This window comes from Dermacentor silvarum, chromosome 2 (assembly GCF_013339745.2).
Source record: "Dermacentor silvarum isolate Dsil-2018 chromosome 2, BIME_Dsil_1.4, whole genome shotgun sequence".
Lineage (NCBI taxonomy): Eukaryota > Metazoa > Arthropoda > Arachnida > Ixodida > Ixodidae > Dermacentor > Dermacentor silvarum.
Window position 1 is genome coordinate 64,578,734 of NC_051155.1, and position 17,482 is coordinate 64,596,215.

The 17,482-nt window shown below is 47.1% G+C and overlaps 1 protein-coding gene across 1 annotated transcript in view; it reads left to right on the forward strand.

Moving 5' to 3' along the window:
- Window positions 1-2,676: 2,676 nt before the first annotated feature.
- The window catches only part of LOC119440098 (2-amino-3-carboxymuconate-6-semialdehyde decarboxylase), a 60,391-nt gene continuing 45,585 nt past the window's right edge, over window positions 2,677-17,482 (forward strand). Inside the window, exons 1-2 of the mRNA XM_049662749.1 lie at window positions 2,677-3,156; window positions 16,435-16,579. Coding sequence (XP_049518706.1) covers window positions 3,073-3,156; window positions 16,435-16,579 — 229 coding nt within the window. The 5' untranslated portion in view covers window positions 2,677-3,072. The remainder of the gene's footprint in view (window positions 3,157-16,434; window positions 16,580-17,482) is intronic.

The window sequence follows — 17,482 nt, forward strand, 5'->3', positions numbered from 1 at the left end:
TCGCCAAAACGTGAAAAGAGACGCAATGCGCACATTGAGGATCGCGCATGGTCGGTCTTCTACGGCCGCTTCAGCAGCGGGCTTTAAGAGCTCTCAGCTAACTACGCCATCTCATGGCCGCAGGGCGCGAGCCCTGCATTTCACTTATGCGCGGAGCGCACCGAATGGATGGCCGGAGCAAAACCTGCCAGCGTGTGCAATCTCGGAGGACGCAGCCATCGCATGGCCTCCAGATACGAAACTGACCCTCAGAGTTCCCATAATGCCCTTGGCGCCACACGCCACGCTGACTTTTGTAATGTGGTCTTCGTAAAAGTCACGGGAAATAAACTTCTTGTTTTTTCATATGGGACAGGCTAGCTACGACACCTCTCTCCAGCTAGGAACGTGAATTTGGACATCTACACGGATCCTTAGAGTATCACTGATATGTTCCCCTATAAAAGGCACTATAGGTGAAGAAGGGCTCTCTCTCTCTCTCTCTCTATATATATATATATATATATATATATATATATATATATATATATTGGATGTATCGTTATCACTCTTTAAGGTGCTGGTAGCATGGCACAGTGCAATATGCGAGTACGTATATGCGCAGCCGTTCGTGATGTCGTTCAGACAAACCGTGTGTCGGGGCTGCATGACAGGCATGTATAAGAAAAACTTTAGCGAACGAAACGTGCGCCCATATGGAGATTTACTATTACCGCAAGCAGAAAATGGGACACAAAAGGCGTCCCATTTCTGCTTGTGTACACCTTGTGTCCCATATGGGATACAAAGTGTACGCAAGCTGTCAGAAATTAAAGGGTACGTTTCAAGTGACGAATGAGCCATACGCACCCATCCTCCTGCCACTCTAAATCTGTGATGACTGCCTCGGCAGCTAGGTTTCGTCTACTGCGTAAGAGTCGGCCTAAGTGGTGTCAAAAGGTGTAAGAAAAGTATACTTAGACGAAGACTTAGTTTCGGAACTCCTGAAATTCTAACTGCTTTCGTTTGAAAAAAAGACCCGCTCAAACGTGAACAACGCTTATACGGACAACTTACCGCAAAAGCTCTTGGCGCACTCATTCAAACTCACGCGGCAAGTATATTCCGATCGGAACTGCATAGCGGGGAGTGTTTCCCTGTGCCTGCACATTAAAGCTAAGGTGTTATAATTCTAATTACAAATCGGCCGCCCAGACACTCATGAAAAGAACTTGGTGAGAAGGATTTCATTAAACTCTGATTCTACTTCCCACGCCTGAGAGCACTATACTCTGTTTCAGCAGTTCAGTGCAGCAGAGCCAAGGCTACGGGAGCATCAAAAGCAGATTCCTGCGAAGAGAGATGTGCCAGTGTTCGGAATCCGTTGCTTGTTTTAATGGCCTGAACAAGTGGTCTAGTCGGAACATGTTTGCTTGAAGGCTTCTTTGCATGTTAAAGCTGCGATTTTTTTAGGTCATCTTGCTTCGTTTGAGAGCCAAAGCCTCGCCATGTCTCGCAAGGTCACTCGTCGCGTCGCAATGAGCTTGAGCCGCCGAAACCCGAGCCACAGGAGTGCAAGTATGGCAGGTATGCGCACTGCGATTCTGCACGCCCAGCGAGAACACTGCATGCGTCCGTAACCTATACGATATTAATAAAGGCTAATAATTTCACTTGGACGCCACGATTCACCAAATACGACTAGCGTAGCGTTGCACCACGTCGAGAGAGATTGGTAAGGGGATCAGTCTTCGGAGATGCTCACGCTGCTTCTGCGCTGCAGTGCTCGCCGCTAGCAGACGATAGGGCGCGGAAGGACACATTTAATGTGTGTTCGCGCTCCTGATTGGTCGAAGAGCCTTGTGCCTTCCACAGTGCTGCACGGAACTACTGAAACAGAGTATAGGCGCTGTTAGTTTTGTGCGTCGCAGTGCAAGGCGGAAATCTCGTTTCCGAACACCTGTGCCACGGCGTCGTTCGTACGCGATGCTTCGGAGTCCGCCGTCGCAGTGTCGCGTTCACAGCCGCCGGGAGCCCACGTGGCCAGCGCAGTCCTTTATTTCATTAGTGAAGCGTGCAGGTCCACCCGGAGTTTAGCAGCCTTCCTGGTATCCTCAGTAACAGTGCATCGATCGGCCGCGCCTGTGCAATCTCCCACCGTAGTGTAGGTTTATGTCGAGCCGAGCCCTCGCAAGTATTCAAATAAATCTTTTACGAATTCTTTTCAGTGCCTGGAGAAGCTTCGCGGATCGAACGAGGACGGAGTGACGGCGTCCTTCAGGATACAAAGCATATAAATCTGCGCAAACGTCGGCCATTTTCTTTCCACAAAGTGCAGTAAAAACTTCCAACCCATTAGGTCAACAGCGATAGATCAATATTCGGGGATTATTTGCATCGTTCATTAAATTTTCAGACTAACTGAATGTCTATGGTTAATGTTTTGTTAGAACCCTATCCTAAGGAAAGTGTTGTACAACTATATGTCACCAATTTTCCTTATGCGCAAGCATTTATATGTATCGGAGTATGTTCTGATGACGTACTCATTTTTCGCCTTTCTGTACTTACTGGTCCGCGGAATGTCACCTGATAAGGAAAGCTAGAAAACCGCAATGACCTTATTACCCCTTTCGCATCGCCATGCCAGTGTTAAGAGCGGGCGGAAACTGGCGCATAAAACCACGCATCTCGGAAATCGGATCGAAATCCGACGATCTTGCTTCAAAGATTGATCCTCTGCACTGTCCGGCAGATAAACACCCGCTGCTCTTCCAGTTTCCTTAGAGAGCTCATCTCTTCGTTTTACGACGGTGCCTCCGCCGCAATACGCGAGGACGAGCACGGGGGAAGGACAGAGCGGAAATGTGGGACGCGTCGGACATGCCGTAAAGGCGTCAGCACGAACGGCCCACCCTCGCGCTATCAGCAGCCTTGTCTCTATAAGCGCCGAAACAAGGAGGTTTTTGCTTATCCGTCGCCCGCAAGCTGACAGCGCTGCGCGGGTCTGTGGTGCGGACGAACGCCGCGCAGTATAATACGGCCTAACGGAGAGTGGAACTGAAACCACGGGCTGACTAACAAACCACCGACATGAGTGCGCCGTCAACAGCGTCAACACCCAAGATCGACCTGCATGCTCACGTGACTCCGGACCGGTGGCCCAACCTGAAAGAGGTGAGCGTCCCACAAAAGCAAATCCGTCTTTGAGCGTGTATGTGTTTGTGTTTGTTTGCGTGCGTGTGTGTTTGTGTTTTAGGGGAAGAGAGGGGTTATATCATTGATGGGTTGCGCGTTCGTTATCGACGTTTGCGACCAGCGCGTGTGTAATGACGTAGGAGAGAAAAGACAGGCGAGATATTTCGGGACAGGTTTGAATAATAAATCGAGAAAGTATGCTGCGCGCCGCTCGTTTATGTCACATGTGCGTCGCACCTGGCCTGTTCGGCAGCTGGCGTGATGGGTGTAATTCGACGAGGTGCGAGACATAAGCGAGCGGCCGGACGACTACGAGGCGGGGTTCCAGCGAACAAGTGTCGGGCGCCGTGCATTGCATGGTGACCCGTAGCGTTTCAGAAATCCTGTGACATCGATGAGCCGCGTGATTTCGCTTTTCACAGTTTTTAAGTTGTCATGTTTGTGATCACGAAGATAAATTGGAAATTACATGGTTTAGTGGTAAGAAGCTGCACACTGAGGGACGCTGTAGTCGAGGGCTGCGGGAGGATTTTATGCCCCCCCCCCCCCCCCGCCCCGGGGGGGGGGGGGGGGTCTTTAAAGGGTACGCAAAGCACGGCTCACGAGCGTTTGTGCATTTCGCCTCTATCGGCATGCGACAGCCGCGGCTCGGATTCGCACCCGCGATCTTACGTTCAGCAGCCGGATGGCATAGCCACCGAGCTAACGCGACGATTGATGATATAGATCGCGTAAGCACGTCTGAATATTCACTCTTCAATTAAGGCAGGTAAAGCCGTCACGGCCATTTCGATCGGGATGAAATGCAAAAACGCCCGTGTGCCGTGCATTAGGGGCACGTTAAAGTATTCCAGGTAGTCAAAATTATTCCGCAGTCCCCCACTACGGCGTGCCTTGTAACCATATGGTGGTTTTAACACGTAAAATCCCAGAATTAATTATTTTTATCACTCTGCGTCCCCTCAGATATTTGTTCCATTAGAGCTGTTACTGCATCGCTTAATAATTACCTCCGTCTACAACTAGCAATAGCACTGCTCTTCTTTCAGGGGAGAGACACCTTCCTCTATGACCTCCAGAGTAACTCCAATGTATTAGCAGAAGTTATAATGAACATTTCGAACAGGTTCAATTTAGACGTGAACCTAAATTTGCTTCACGCGCTCGCAATTCGTGCGTCCTTTAGCTGTGAAAATATTGCGCCGTTATTTGGGAAGCGTAACCCATGGTTCATAGCAAAAACCAGAATATATATTCCTAAATATTACTTTATAATTTAGTTCGCGCCCTTTTGTCAAAATAGCAGCGCTCGTGCTCTAATGTCGCCGACCTTTCTTTACAACGCTACAATGGCTAAGACGACCATAATAACTGGTGTCTGAAGAGATCAAATGAAAAAGGCGACCCCGTTTTCGCTGCACGACCGGTCTGCAGAAACGCAGTATTACCAGCGTGATGCGTAGAACAAGTTTTTTTAATTGACGCATGCGCTAGATTTTCCGACAGTACGAGCCCTAAAAACCTTCCGCTGCATACGCAACAACAAACACCAACTGCATTTCCAGCTGTGACGCCTCTGTTACGCTGAGTTGTTGGGCAGCAGTGCTCTTTGGTGTCTGTAGCACTTCAATCACAGTGCAATGGCGTGCGCTTATACTTGAAAACCGTGCCTTCACAACTTTATCGAAACACTTACTTTCCTGCGCAGTTTGAAATACCTTGACTGTACTTTATCTCCCAATTTCTAGACGAGTCAGAAGCATCTCATTGCCAATGACTCGGCACTGTTGCGCACGTTATGAAGGTTACCTTCAAACAGGTGAAGAAATATTTGCACAAATAAAAGTTATTCTTCTCTTATCTGCTCACATTTAACTATGGTGTCACCCGCAGCTGTAGCCCAGTGACTGGCGTTGCGCTGCTGAGCTCGAGGTCAGTGGGTTCGAAATGCAAAAACACTCATATACTTACATTTAGGTGCACGTGAAGGAATCCCGGGTGATCAAACTCATTTCGGAGTCCCCTACTACGGCGTGCCTCGTAATCTTATCATAGTTTTGGCACTTAACACTCCAGAATCTTTTTGTACACTATGGTATCGCGACATTCGATAATTGTAAAAGTGGGGACCAAGCGCCTTGGGTACACCAGAAAATTGCGGGCCGCAAGTGCGCATCCGCAGAACCAAAGCCAGTCTAAGGTTATTGTGTTCGCGTTGACCCGAGACCGAGAAATCGAAAAATAGCGTGGGTCCCCAGGCAGTCTTGGGTTAAGACAGCATACTTAATTCGTAGTACTAACACAGTGATTACGTTTATTACGTTTTGTTGTTTGCGTTTTTTGTTCGAAAATGTATTCTGTTCGTTTTCACTTGTAAGAAAAGCTTTTCTTCTTTTGTGCCTTCAAGCACCTTTCTCTTTTTTCCCCTGCGGTGTCCCCAGTGCTCGACCCAACGCTGCCTGCGTTTGACCCAATTCTCAAACCCTCTAAACCTAAGAGCAGTCTACCCAACGCGGCTTGGGGACCCAGCGTCATGGGTCCCCAATTCTAAAGCTCTCAATTCGAACGAAGCTTTTCTTGCGTCTTCCCCCCACTTTGCGGATGCTGGCTACTGCTGCCTTGCCGATTACACAACTTGGGCGGCTGGGCATTTAACAATGTGTATGTGAAAATCATTGGCAAATCATCCAGAAGGAGCGTGTGCCACTGGGTAAGTGTTCGAATAGACAAGCAGAACAAGAGGCAAGCATTGGAGAAGTTAGCAAGTGGAGAAGTTGGCAATCGAAACTTGCGGAAGTCGGCTACACAAAAGCGAAGAAGTCAGCAATTCTTTGTGGGGTTTTACGTGCCAAAACCAGTTCTGATTATGAGGCACGCCGTGGTGGAGGGCTCCGGATTAATTTTGGCCACCTGGGGTTCTTTAACGTGCACTACAACGCAAGCACACGGGCGTGAAGTCAGCAGTAGAAGCTGCCGAATGTGTAGAAACAATTTAAGTGCTCAAAATGGGACGAGAGCGTGCATTGAGCTACGATTGTTTAACTACACAAAAGTGGTGAAAACGAAGTGCAGACATTTGAAGAGAAGTCTAAGAAAGCTTCGCTTATAACCAATTCCCACATATGCGCCGGATCAGCGTGTTCTTTCAAAAAAAGTTCCGTCACTTTGTTACTTCTATGAGTAAAATATCCCAGTCAAGCACCTCAACTCCATGTTTAAGTACTTATCCATCCATCCAAGTATATGTCCTCCAATTCTGGGCAATTATTTATTTGCGCTTGCAAAACGGTCGAGTCACTGAGGGCGCTCTTTTGCTCGCCCAACGAAGACAGAATAGTTCAGAAAGGGTACACCTCCCGACGTCTAGACCACTATGTTTTTAAAGCAGCACATCAAAACAGCAATTTCTTTTATTTATTTACTTTGCACTAGTCATTATATATTCCTATATCAATAAAATGAGACGTTGGTGCATTTAGACGACGTCGCGGCTACTTGTCAACTGGTGAACAAACCGAAAAGCGTGGAAGAAGCTAAGACCATCCACATGCGCACACATGTATACACACGTACACGCGCGCATACACACGCACGCACGCATGAACACGCACACACAAACACACACATTCGTTTCACAGGCACCAGTTTGCTTTGGCTAACGGCGTAGCCCAAAGCACCGCAACTTGTGCGTTAATACGAGATCATTTGTTCTCATTGTTCAGCAACTCTCAAGAGTTCCATGCAACTGCTGCAGGTGGTAAGAACCGTGTCCTTTTTTTTCTATAAAAGTAAGGATCAACAAAGAAAGAGATATAGCTAACTAGATGTGCGTTTGCGCAAATCGGTAAGGTATGACGCAAGACCTAGTAGCGCTGAAACGACAACAAAGGTAGTAAAAAAAGGACACATGCCAGTATCTGGGAAATAAAAAGAAGAAGCGCCTAATACTTAAGACGAAATCAGAATACCGCTTCGCGAGGAAAGCCTTGACCTGTGGACTCATTTCGGGAGCTCCGGCCTTCGTCCAAGTATGAAAAAAAAAAGAAAACCAACAGACACCAATGCACCACCTTTGGGACCAGCAAATACACTTTGAGCGTTGTGACACAATAACTATTGTTGTACTCATATCTGTTTTAATCAAGAAAGGTCTCAAAACACTCAGCTACTCAGCTGCCAACTTGTCGCCAGCGCATTCATTCGGCGAGCGGTCCATTTCTCCTCAATTCCGCGTGCTACGTCGAGTTATGCGCGTAAGAAGCGAATAGGGCCATACTCGAATCAGGCATAAGTATGCTTATTGAAGCGGAAGAAAAGATTGCAGCACTTATCAAGACTTGCCTCATTGTCCGCGCAGTACCGCTACTTAGCAAATACCAGTACTCGTCTTCAATCGCACTCTCAGCCCAGAGACATGGCATGGCAAGAACTTTATTTTGGTCCAGAGAAACTAGGGCCCGAGGGAAAAAGCCCCCAGGCTAAGTCGTGGATCCGCCCATGTAGGCACCGGTAGGCCAAAGGATTTCCCGATGTCGTGAGCTCTCCAGACGGCCAGGAGTTGATCTTGGAGGACTTCGCTGGATATGCGTCGACTCCAGTCCTCCTCACTGTGGAGGTCCGAAGCCCTTTGGTTGGGCACAGCCAGAACATATGATCAAATAGACACGGAGTGTATCCACAACTTTTACATTCCGCGGGAAACTCCTGGTCAATTTAGCTAAGCACAAAAGGTGTAGGATAAGATTTAGTTTGAAATATTCTTAATGTGACGGCCTGAGCTCGGTTCAGCTTCTGATGGGGGGGAGGAAAAAACCTCCTGCCGTCCCTATAGTGTGAGGTGATTTCGTGAAAAGTACTAAGTGGGTCTTTGTAGGAGACCTCACCATAGCATTTCTAGATATTAAAGGAGCTTATGGCAACGTAGACAGGGAATTGTTGTGGGATATTCTTCAATACGAAGGCATAGACGACGATTTCGTGGAGCTGCTGAGGGAGATATATAGAGACAACCAAGTACAAGTGGTATGGGAAGGTCGAAAAGGAAATTAAATGGTGGGAATTCACCAAGGATCGAAGCAAGGCTGCCCTCTGTCACCATTGTTGCTCACGCTTTACGTCGAGGGTATAGAAAGACGACTGGAAAACTGCGATGATTTATCCTACATGCGTAATGGACAAATGGTGAAACAGAAGGTCCCTGGACTGATGTACGCAGACGACATTGTGCTACTAGCGGGCCATAAAAAAGATTTACAGATACTTGCGAATATCTGTGGGAACGCAGCGACAAATCTAGGCCTTAAGTTTAGCACAGAGAAATCAGCAATTATGATCTTTAATGAAGAGACGAGTAACTTCGTGGTGTCAATTTAACAGCAAGTAATACCCATAGTGAAGCAATGTAAGTACGTCGGCGAACACATAAACGAAGCAATGAATTACTCAAGCAACCACCAAAATAATCTGAAAATAAAGGGGAAGCGGAATGCAGCAATAATGAAACACAGAGCACTGTGGGCCCACAATAAGTATGAGGTGGTGCGTGGAATCTGGAAAGGAGTAATGGTGCCAGCGTTAACATTAGCAAATGCCATTCTATACTTAAAATCGGATATCTTGTAGGGTTTGGAAGTTAACCAAAGATCAGTAGGCCGGTTTGTTTTGGAAGCCCACGGTAATACCACAAATGAGGCAGTGCAGGGTGACATGGGTTAGCCCTCTTTTGAAGTCAGAGAAGCACAGAGCAAAATTATTTTTGAAGAAAGGCTCAGGAACATGGATGAAAATAAATGGGCGGCTAAAGTGCACAAGTATCTCTACATGAAAAGCGTGGACACAGAATGGAGGAAGAGGTCAAGGAAGTTGGCAACCAAGTACAGGATAACCGAAACTGTAAATAGACAACCAGGAGTCATCAGAAAGAAAGTGAGAGAAATAGAGACCGTGAATTGGATGCAAAGAATGGAAACAAAAAGGGCCATGCAGATTCACAAGAATGAGAAGAAATTAGAAGGGAAAATCTGTACGATAACACAAAGGGCAGTGCCTTGCTATTTGAGGCTCGAGCCGGTTGCCTAAAGACCAAAACATACCGGAGCACATATTCGGAACTAGATGAGGCATGTGTATGCTGTAGTAAAGATCCAGAGACCACTCAGCACAACCTAATGGAATGCGACGGGATCCACCCAGCGAGAACCGTAGGTAACGTGCAACTCCCAGAAGAGCTTGGGTTTAAAGTGGAAGGAAACATCAACAGATCAGCCGTAGAGATAAGCAAGAGACCATTAGAGTACTGGTGGAAAAAAGCAGGGAAACGATGGATACGACCTGATCTCTTAAAATCATAGGCAACGGTACAAGGTAAATTCGTGAAAAAGAAAAATAATAATGAGAGGTATACAAAAATGCTAGATAAAGAACACGTATAGTATACCTGATTAAATCAAGCAGGCTAGGTGACTAGTTGTCGCCACCCCGTTTCAAAGCGGATGCCTATAAATCATCATCATCATCATCATCATCATCATCATCATCATCATCATCATCAGCGTTCATTCCCGACGCTCTCTCTCTTCGTAGCTAGGGGCGCTGCGGTGCACAAGAGCGTTCGTTCCCGACGCGCGCTCTCTTTCTCTCTCGTCCGTACCTCTAGTTTAGCCGAATGATCCCCCGGTGCTTCGCCCACTCATCATTCGCGTCGTGGATATGCGGTGATTTTTTGTATGTCACCCACTCTTGCTTACAGGCTCATCTGGAGGCTACCAGTACTGTATAAACAAACAAATAAATAAAATGCGTTATCATTACGTCGCCCTTCTTTGGGGTCCTAGATCCAGGATATAAAGTGCGTTTAGAACATTGCAAAGTATTGCTCAGGAGCTCACTCGGCACCCATCCTGCTCTTGCAGACATACATGCATTACATGCATACAATGCTCTCGCATTGGAATGGGAATGCTTAGGGGTGAGCATAAATGGCGAATACCTCAACAAGCTTCGGTTTGCACATGATACTGTCCGTTCGGCAGCCCTAGGGGTGAAGTGCAACAAATAATATAGGTCCCTAACAAAGAAAGTGGAAGAGTAAGGTTCAAGATTAATATGCGGAATGCATAGTTAATGTTCAATATCCTAGCAAAGTAACAAGAATTAATTATCGCCAGGCCCCTAGAGTCTGTGCAGGAGTACGTTTATCTGGGTTAATTACTCACAAGGGACCCTGATCATGAGAAGGAAATTTACAGAAGAATAAAATTGGGTTGGAGTGCATACGGCAGGCATTACCAAATCCTGACTGGGGGCTTAGCACTTTCGTTGTATAGAAAATGTACAATCATTGCATCTTATATACCGGCGCTAAGATATGGGGCAGAAACTTGAACGTTAACAAAGAAGCTCGGGAAGAAGCTAATGACCGCGCAAGGAGCGACGGAACGAAAAATATTATACGTAACGTTAAGAGAGAGAAATACAGCAGTGTCGATTACAAAGCAAACGAGGGTAGCCAATATTCGAGTTGACAGTAGGAGAAAACAAAAAATTTGTATTCCGGCTTGATGATGTCTTTTACCATGAAGTATTAGCGAAACCATCATTGTTTTCTTTGATTCCCTCAGCAATTTGGCCATTATTGACGCCTTTCTTACTGTTTTAGTTTTTATTAGTTGTTACATTTAGCCACGATTTAAGTCATAGGCTCAGTTTGAGTAGTGAATTAAATTTTATGCGTAAGTGTCAAATGACCCATTGAGCGAAATGCAACTCCTCTAAAGTGAAACCTGGGGAGGTGCGAAGCATGCAGTGATGCACCACTAATGGGCTCATGCTGCTTTAAGCAATGGCTCATAACCCCGTAAACACGGCTTCCTCATTACGATTACAGAAGAGAAGTGAAATTTCACGCTGGAATGATGAGCGGCAACGCAGCCAGCTGTGGAAGACGACGACGACGACGAACGCGGGAGCAGTGGCACGAGCGCATGCCGAGCCCGAGCACAGGCCTCTTGCTATACCATGACGACGCCGACAGGAGACGCCGACAGCCCGAGCGCATAATGTGCTTTGCACCTAAAGAATAGAGCTAAAAACATAATGGATACCAAGAAAAGGGAAGCGCAGTCCAGGACGGCAGGAAACTAGGCGGGGTTATGAAATTCGGAAATTTGCACACGCACGTTGGAATCAGCTAGCGCCAGACTGGGATAATTGGAGATCGCTGGGAAAGCGTTGGTGCTGCAGTGCGCATTGAATCAAGATGGTGATTGTTATGATTATGTTGATGAATGCTAACGCACTAAAATGACGAAGCGCCGAGGAGGCACTATCAACGCTCCGCTTAATCGACTCGGTGGCGGAGCCAGTAGAAGCGTTCTGCGTTCCCCTGCTGGCATAAGCGCTCTACGTACGCACATTGAGGAACACTGACATTTATGCTGAATTCTGTATGTACTCACTGGTCTGAGTGTAACGTATAGTAAACGTTAAACTAACGTTATGACATTATATTTCATTGAGCGCTGACTAACGTGGACGGTTTCCGCCAGTCTCATCTCGTGCACCACCGAGGTACGAGGCTCCCGCGCCGCTGGCGACGCTGTATCACGGCGGCCGCCCGTTCTAAAGGGTGACACATCAATATCGATATCAACATGGTAGACGCCATGGTGCCGTTCCGTCTGGGCATCAACAGCTGGCTTGCGTGCTGCGTCGCGGTAACACTGTCGCACCCACGTATAATTAAAACACCGTCCGGGGAGTTGAAACGCTTTGTGTCGCAGTCAATGCTTCGGCCTTTGGCCTTCGGGCAAAACTGCGACATTCGTTGTTTCTCTTTAATCAGCTCTTTTTGCTATGACACATTTCTAACGTTCGGTGCAATTTATCTTGTGCAACACTTGTTCGCAACCTAATTAGTGGAAGGTTCTTTTCATTTTTTCAGCTCACGGGCTTGTGTGTAGAGCCGGACAGCAGAACGCGACAATCCTTGGTTTCTGTCCCTACAGAATTCATCGCCACACCTATAATAATAGAACAGGAGGCGATAGCGAGCAAGTTGCAAATAAATTAAATATGGAATTCATGCTAGGTAAACAGAAGCACACATCTACACCTCATTCTCTATGTTTTCCCTCAGGATGCTGATAGAGAACCACCGGTTTTCAGCGGGACAGAGTAATTGAACTGCTGCATTTATCAGCACAAAACACTTTAATTTTGAAGATTACACACCTTAGCATGTATAAACACAGGAAGCCTAGCCTACCCCTCTCACACTGTGCGTTTCAGCCGATTCCGACGCAGGGCCACACTACTCACAGATTCGCAAGCAGCTTGCCGGAATGATCGATGCCTATATAGGCGTCGACCTGCGTAAGGCAAAGTGTGCGAGTCGAGAACGAGTCGAGAACATATGTTCTCGACTCGCAAACTTCGCCCCACCAGACCGACAAACACTTGCGTAAGCGCTGTGCTCGTCGATTTATACGATTCTCTAGCAGTTCGCCACTCGCATGGGTTATGCAATGGCTTTTGCAACGTCGCAGTTCAAGCGCCTGCCTTGACATTATCGCTGGGCAAAACCGCACACATAGTTCTTGGTCAAATCACTGGAATCGCCAGCGGCCCACGCTGTAAAGATAACGAACATAGCGTAAAAGTTTTCCAGGGCGTCTCGAGCGAACAAGCGCTGGATGGCAAAGCGAACCTTAGGCGCATGGCATTTAAATGACAGCTCGCATGCGCAGATGTGAGAAGATGGAGGGAGTATTTCATTCATCATCAAAATTGACCCCACATGTGACACATGCAGCCTTATTCACAGATATTTCGTGTGTCTTCACAGATCATTACTGCTGAGAGGCAAGTAATGCGCTCAGTACTTGACAGACTAAGCAATCACCCACTATCTAAAAGTATATCTACGCCAAGCCTCCCAAAGTAACTCCACGAAGGCGGCAATACCTATGTCGCTGAAGTTCCCATTGTGTATGGGCCCACATAAAGACATTCAGCAATGGTGCCTGCCGCCGCTAGAATGTGTGCGCGTTTACTTCGTTAATTCTCCTTTCATCCGCGTATTATTTCGCCACGCGCAGGGTAGCCAACCAGAATTACGTCTGACTGACCTCCCCGCCTTTCTACACCCACTTTATTAATGCGAATCATTCTTTGGCTTAGTCTTGGCACTTCGGTGTAGGTGGATTCCGGTCTCGCCTCGCATTAAGAAAAATGAAATAATGTGAGACTCATGGCGCAAACAAACCTCTGCCGTCGAGCGCAGCAGCCGACTGCTCTAACCATTAGGCCACAATTGCTTGCATGCATATCGCGTTCCAAAGCCAGCCAGCTCTTTGAAACACTAGGCAGGTGAACCCCATGCAACTTTGCCGTCTTCTTTCGTTGCGACATCTCGCGCTTTAAGGCGCAGTATTAGACTGCGCTGTCACCGCTACTTGCCCAGTTTGCCAAGTAATTTCCTCGTAGCGGCTTACGCTACGTAGAAACTGCGTGACGCTGTACGGACTTCATGATTGCCCAGATTCATGATTGCCCTGTACGGACTTCATGATTGAACATGATTGCAAGTTAATCAAGGTTGAACATTTCTTCGCCGAAGTACAAATGCCATCGTTGTATTAATACACACACATGAAATAGCCATTTCTACATATGTAGAACACGTAGTCGCTGATGACGTCACAATCCGCGTTTCTCTCGCTTACCTTCGTACAGTACCTATATGTAAAGCGCAACAATCGTCGTGTAAACTCGCGTCAACCAGCCAGCGTAGAAATCATGCTACTGCTGTCATACGATCGTCTACAACGTGGTTGTCGGTATGCTCGCGACCCACACTCGCAACTACTAAATTTTCAGGAACACGTTGGTTCACCTAGCATTGTTTTGCAGAATGCCGAACAATCCTACATAGCCAGATTCCTGCTAAGTGCTTCATATTACACAGATTCCCGCAGCGCGTGGGTTCTGCCCTTTTTTTTTTCTCTCCCTCATTCATCAAGTCTTCCGCGAGTGAACTTTGTTGACACCAAGGAAACGAATTTTCGCTGTTTGTATACGCTCGGCACAAAACATGAAAGGAACATCGATCAACAAATAATGACGAAAATAAGTTCACTTTAAATAAGCAAACGTGTACAGCAGGTTAAGCACGGTGGAAGAAGCTGACGATGCCATTCCCACTGTTCAGCCAGCATGCGGGAAATGATGGTCTGACGGATTCGTGAGGTTTAACGGCTAAAAGCATCCCCAGGACTACGAGTGATGCTTTACAGGAGGGCTCCAGGTTGATTTTATGACTGCATGTGGTTATTTCACGTACGCCTAAATCTGGTCCCTCGCGTACACTGGCCAAGCGGCCTGGAGCTTGAACACGCCAATCAGCGTACAGGGCCCAGGCAGCGACAAGCCAAGGTAGAACAAAAACAAAGCGTTTAATTACACCGCTACTAAAATGTGCAAGGAACCGACCTGGGAGCGCCGCTGTATGAATGGTAGAAATGCTGGGAAAGGGATCTGCGTTTGAGTTTCCGTGTAACAGAACTATGTTTTCTCGTACATTGAAATTACAATCCGATGATATCATGTCTGTAGGTTGTAAGTCGTACTTTACGATTTTTCTGACGCATTTTACTTTGAGAAATCCAATTAGTTCACTAACGCCTCTGCGCCACGCAGAGGTCGCCTGCGTGGTCGGGTAGGTTCAGGATGGTTCAGAACCGCTCAGCTCCACAAGCTGCTCGCAACGAAGAGCAAAGGCGAAGGCCAACCCTCTCGGTTTGCTTCCTGGGAGCACTCTGGCTCAATAGCGGAAGGGAATTGTCGACTGAAGCATGCGCGATCATGGCGCGGCCGTCCTGTCCAGGCACGTCAACTCGCTGACACGTGTGGGAATTGCTGGCCACATGTAGCTATCCACCCCCCCCCCCCCCCCCCACACACACACACACCTTTCATGAAGACCTAGCAACCAATGACAGGTACAATGTATTCGCAAAGTTGAGGTTCGCGTGTGTATCGTTTATGAGTCTGTACGTGTGTTTGGGAGGCAGTGGCAGGCTGTGGACGAGAATAAAATGCGGAATAACTGTTGATCTTTTCTGATGCGCAAGTCAGTATCAATGCTCATAAAACGAACTATACGGAAGGCTAGGTTCGGTTAACCTAGCCGCACAGCAAAATGCCCATTCGCCAATCGCATGTTTGTGCATTTAAGCTTAATTGGAGGTTTTATATATGCAATGATAACCGTGTGCGAAAGCTCCAATAGTGCTCAAATAAGTGTGCACAAATAAGGAAAATAAGTTTAATGCTAGCTTTTTAGGGTCATTAGCCATTTAATGAGCCGTTAGCTGGAAGACATTACATAAAGCAAGCTTTAACCTACTTAAAAGCATAGGTCGGCAAGGAGACTGAATTCACTCACTCACAGAATGAATTTTTTTTTTTTTTGCTTAGCGCTCACTCGGACCCAGACTCACTAAAGCTGCACTCAGACGGGCCCTCGCCCGGACTTAGACTCACCAAAATTCTACTCGGCCGGGCTAACTGGTAGTACTGAGCTTGGGTTAGTCTGAGTGAGTTGACTCATGAGTGAGATCTATGCTTAAAGCAACCATTAAAACAATGAGAAATTACCGCAATATTACAATGAGCATGATGGATCACGGTTGTATACATATGTAATGTTACGCTTTGAAGTAACTTTTGCAACGTAACTGAAATACCGCCGACAATGATGGGACACGGGCTGAACACTAACGTAATTTCACGCTAAACAAACTGACAAATTTTGTTGAGGCACATCAAGGAGTGTTGTTCATTTACATTGTCGCGGACAAAATTCTCCACGGATAAAAAAAAAATTGAGGACACCTAAGCACTTCTCATGAGTTATGAATGCGAAAACATTATAGTCCAATTGAACGCCGCTGAGCGGTCCTTCGAGTTACGAGCTCATCGCGGGAAACCGAGCGCGCTGGGACGCTTGGCGCGTTTTGATTTGATCTTACCGAGGCTTGCGCCTCGGCTCGTGACGTGGCGTCGCAGCCAATGGGAATTTACCAGCCGTTTCGCTGCTACGGACGACAGACGACTATTTTTTCGCTCAATGGACCATTTGACGCTTTCGCATCACAAAAAAAGCATCGCTGACATTAAGTTTTGCAGTCTTTCCGTGCAAGTGTACACAAAATGACATAGTTAACGGTGTGCTCTGCTCTCCCCCTGGCTCCCCAGCGGTATGGATACGGCGGCTGGCTCGAGATTAAGCACGAGGGCGAGAAGAGTGCCGTGCTTAGCTACGACGATGGCCGGTTCTTCAGGCGCATCGAGCCCAACTGCTGGGACATCGACGACAGGATTGCCGACATGGATAGAACAGGTGCGTCCGCAAGTACAGGACCGCCACTTTTCTTCCTTCTCTTTTTTTAAGCGAAGTGTTCTTTGACTACCCTCCCGCGTTTGGCGTGGCTGCTGTTGGCTGCTGTCTGCGGCAGGGTCAGTCGGTATCTCGGCAGGTGTAATAGTTGATATATATAAAAAGCTTATATGTGTGCCTAATTCAAATACCAGCAAGCAGCCTCGTATAACCTTTCTGTGCCGACCGACAAAGTAATACCATAGAAGCGCAGTTCTCTGTGTAATAAAAATACGTATACACATAATATCCGCTCATATGTATTTCTAAAGCACACCAACCACTAATGAAACAGCGCATATAACTCAACGCATTGTTAAATTTAGTTTATTTTCTTTCATTTAACCAATCGGTATGTACCACTGGGTGTGTGTCTACTCGTTACCAATCCTCTGCTATGGATATGACACTGTGCGACACAATATTTTCACATTACTTAAATATTGCTTGAAGCGGGTTACCTCGTAGAAAATTTCGTGAGCAGCCCTCCACGAGCAAGAAAAGGTAGCGCACTAAAGAAAATAACATTTATTGAACCTGACGCAAACTCGGCAACGTAGTATGAGTACACAGGAAAACACGACAAATGTACCAAAAACATGTAATAAACAAGCTGGCATACCTACGGCGCTGGCTCACAAGCGATCCCTGGACCCGGTAGGGCGCACGCCGATCACACGCGCACTTCCGACAGCGGCTCGCACCAGCCTCCCCAGTAAACGGCTACGCTGATGTCTTATAAAGCGTCGATTAAGAGTGGTTTCGTTGCAATTTCCGTAATGTCACGCGACTGGTCCTTCGACAAGCATGCAGCTGCTGGATAGCGCATGCTCGCGGACATGTCGCCACGCAGTGATGTCGGCGATC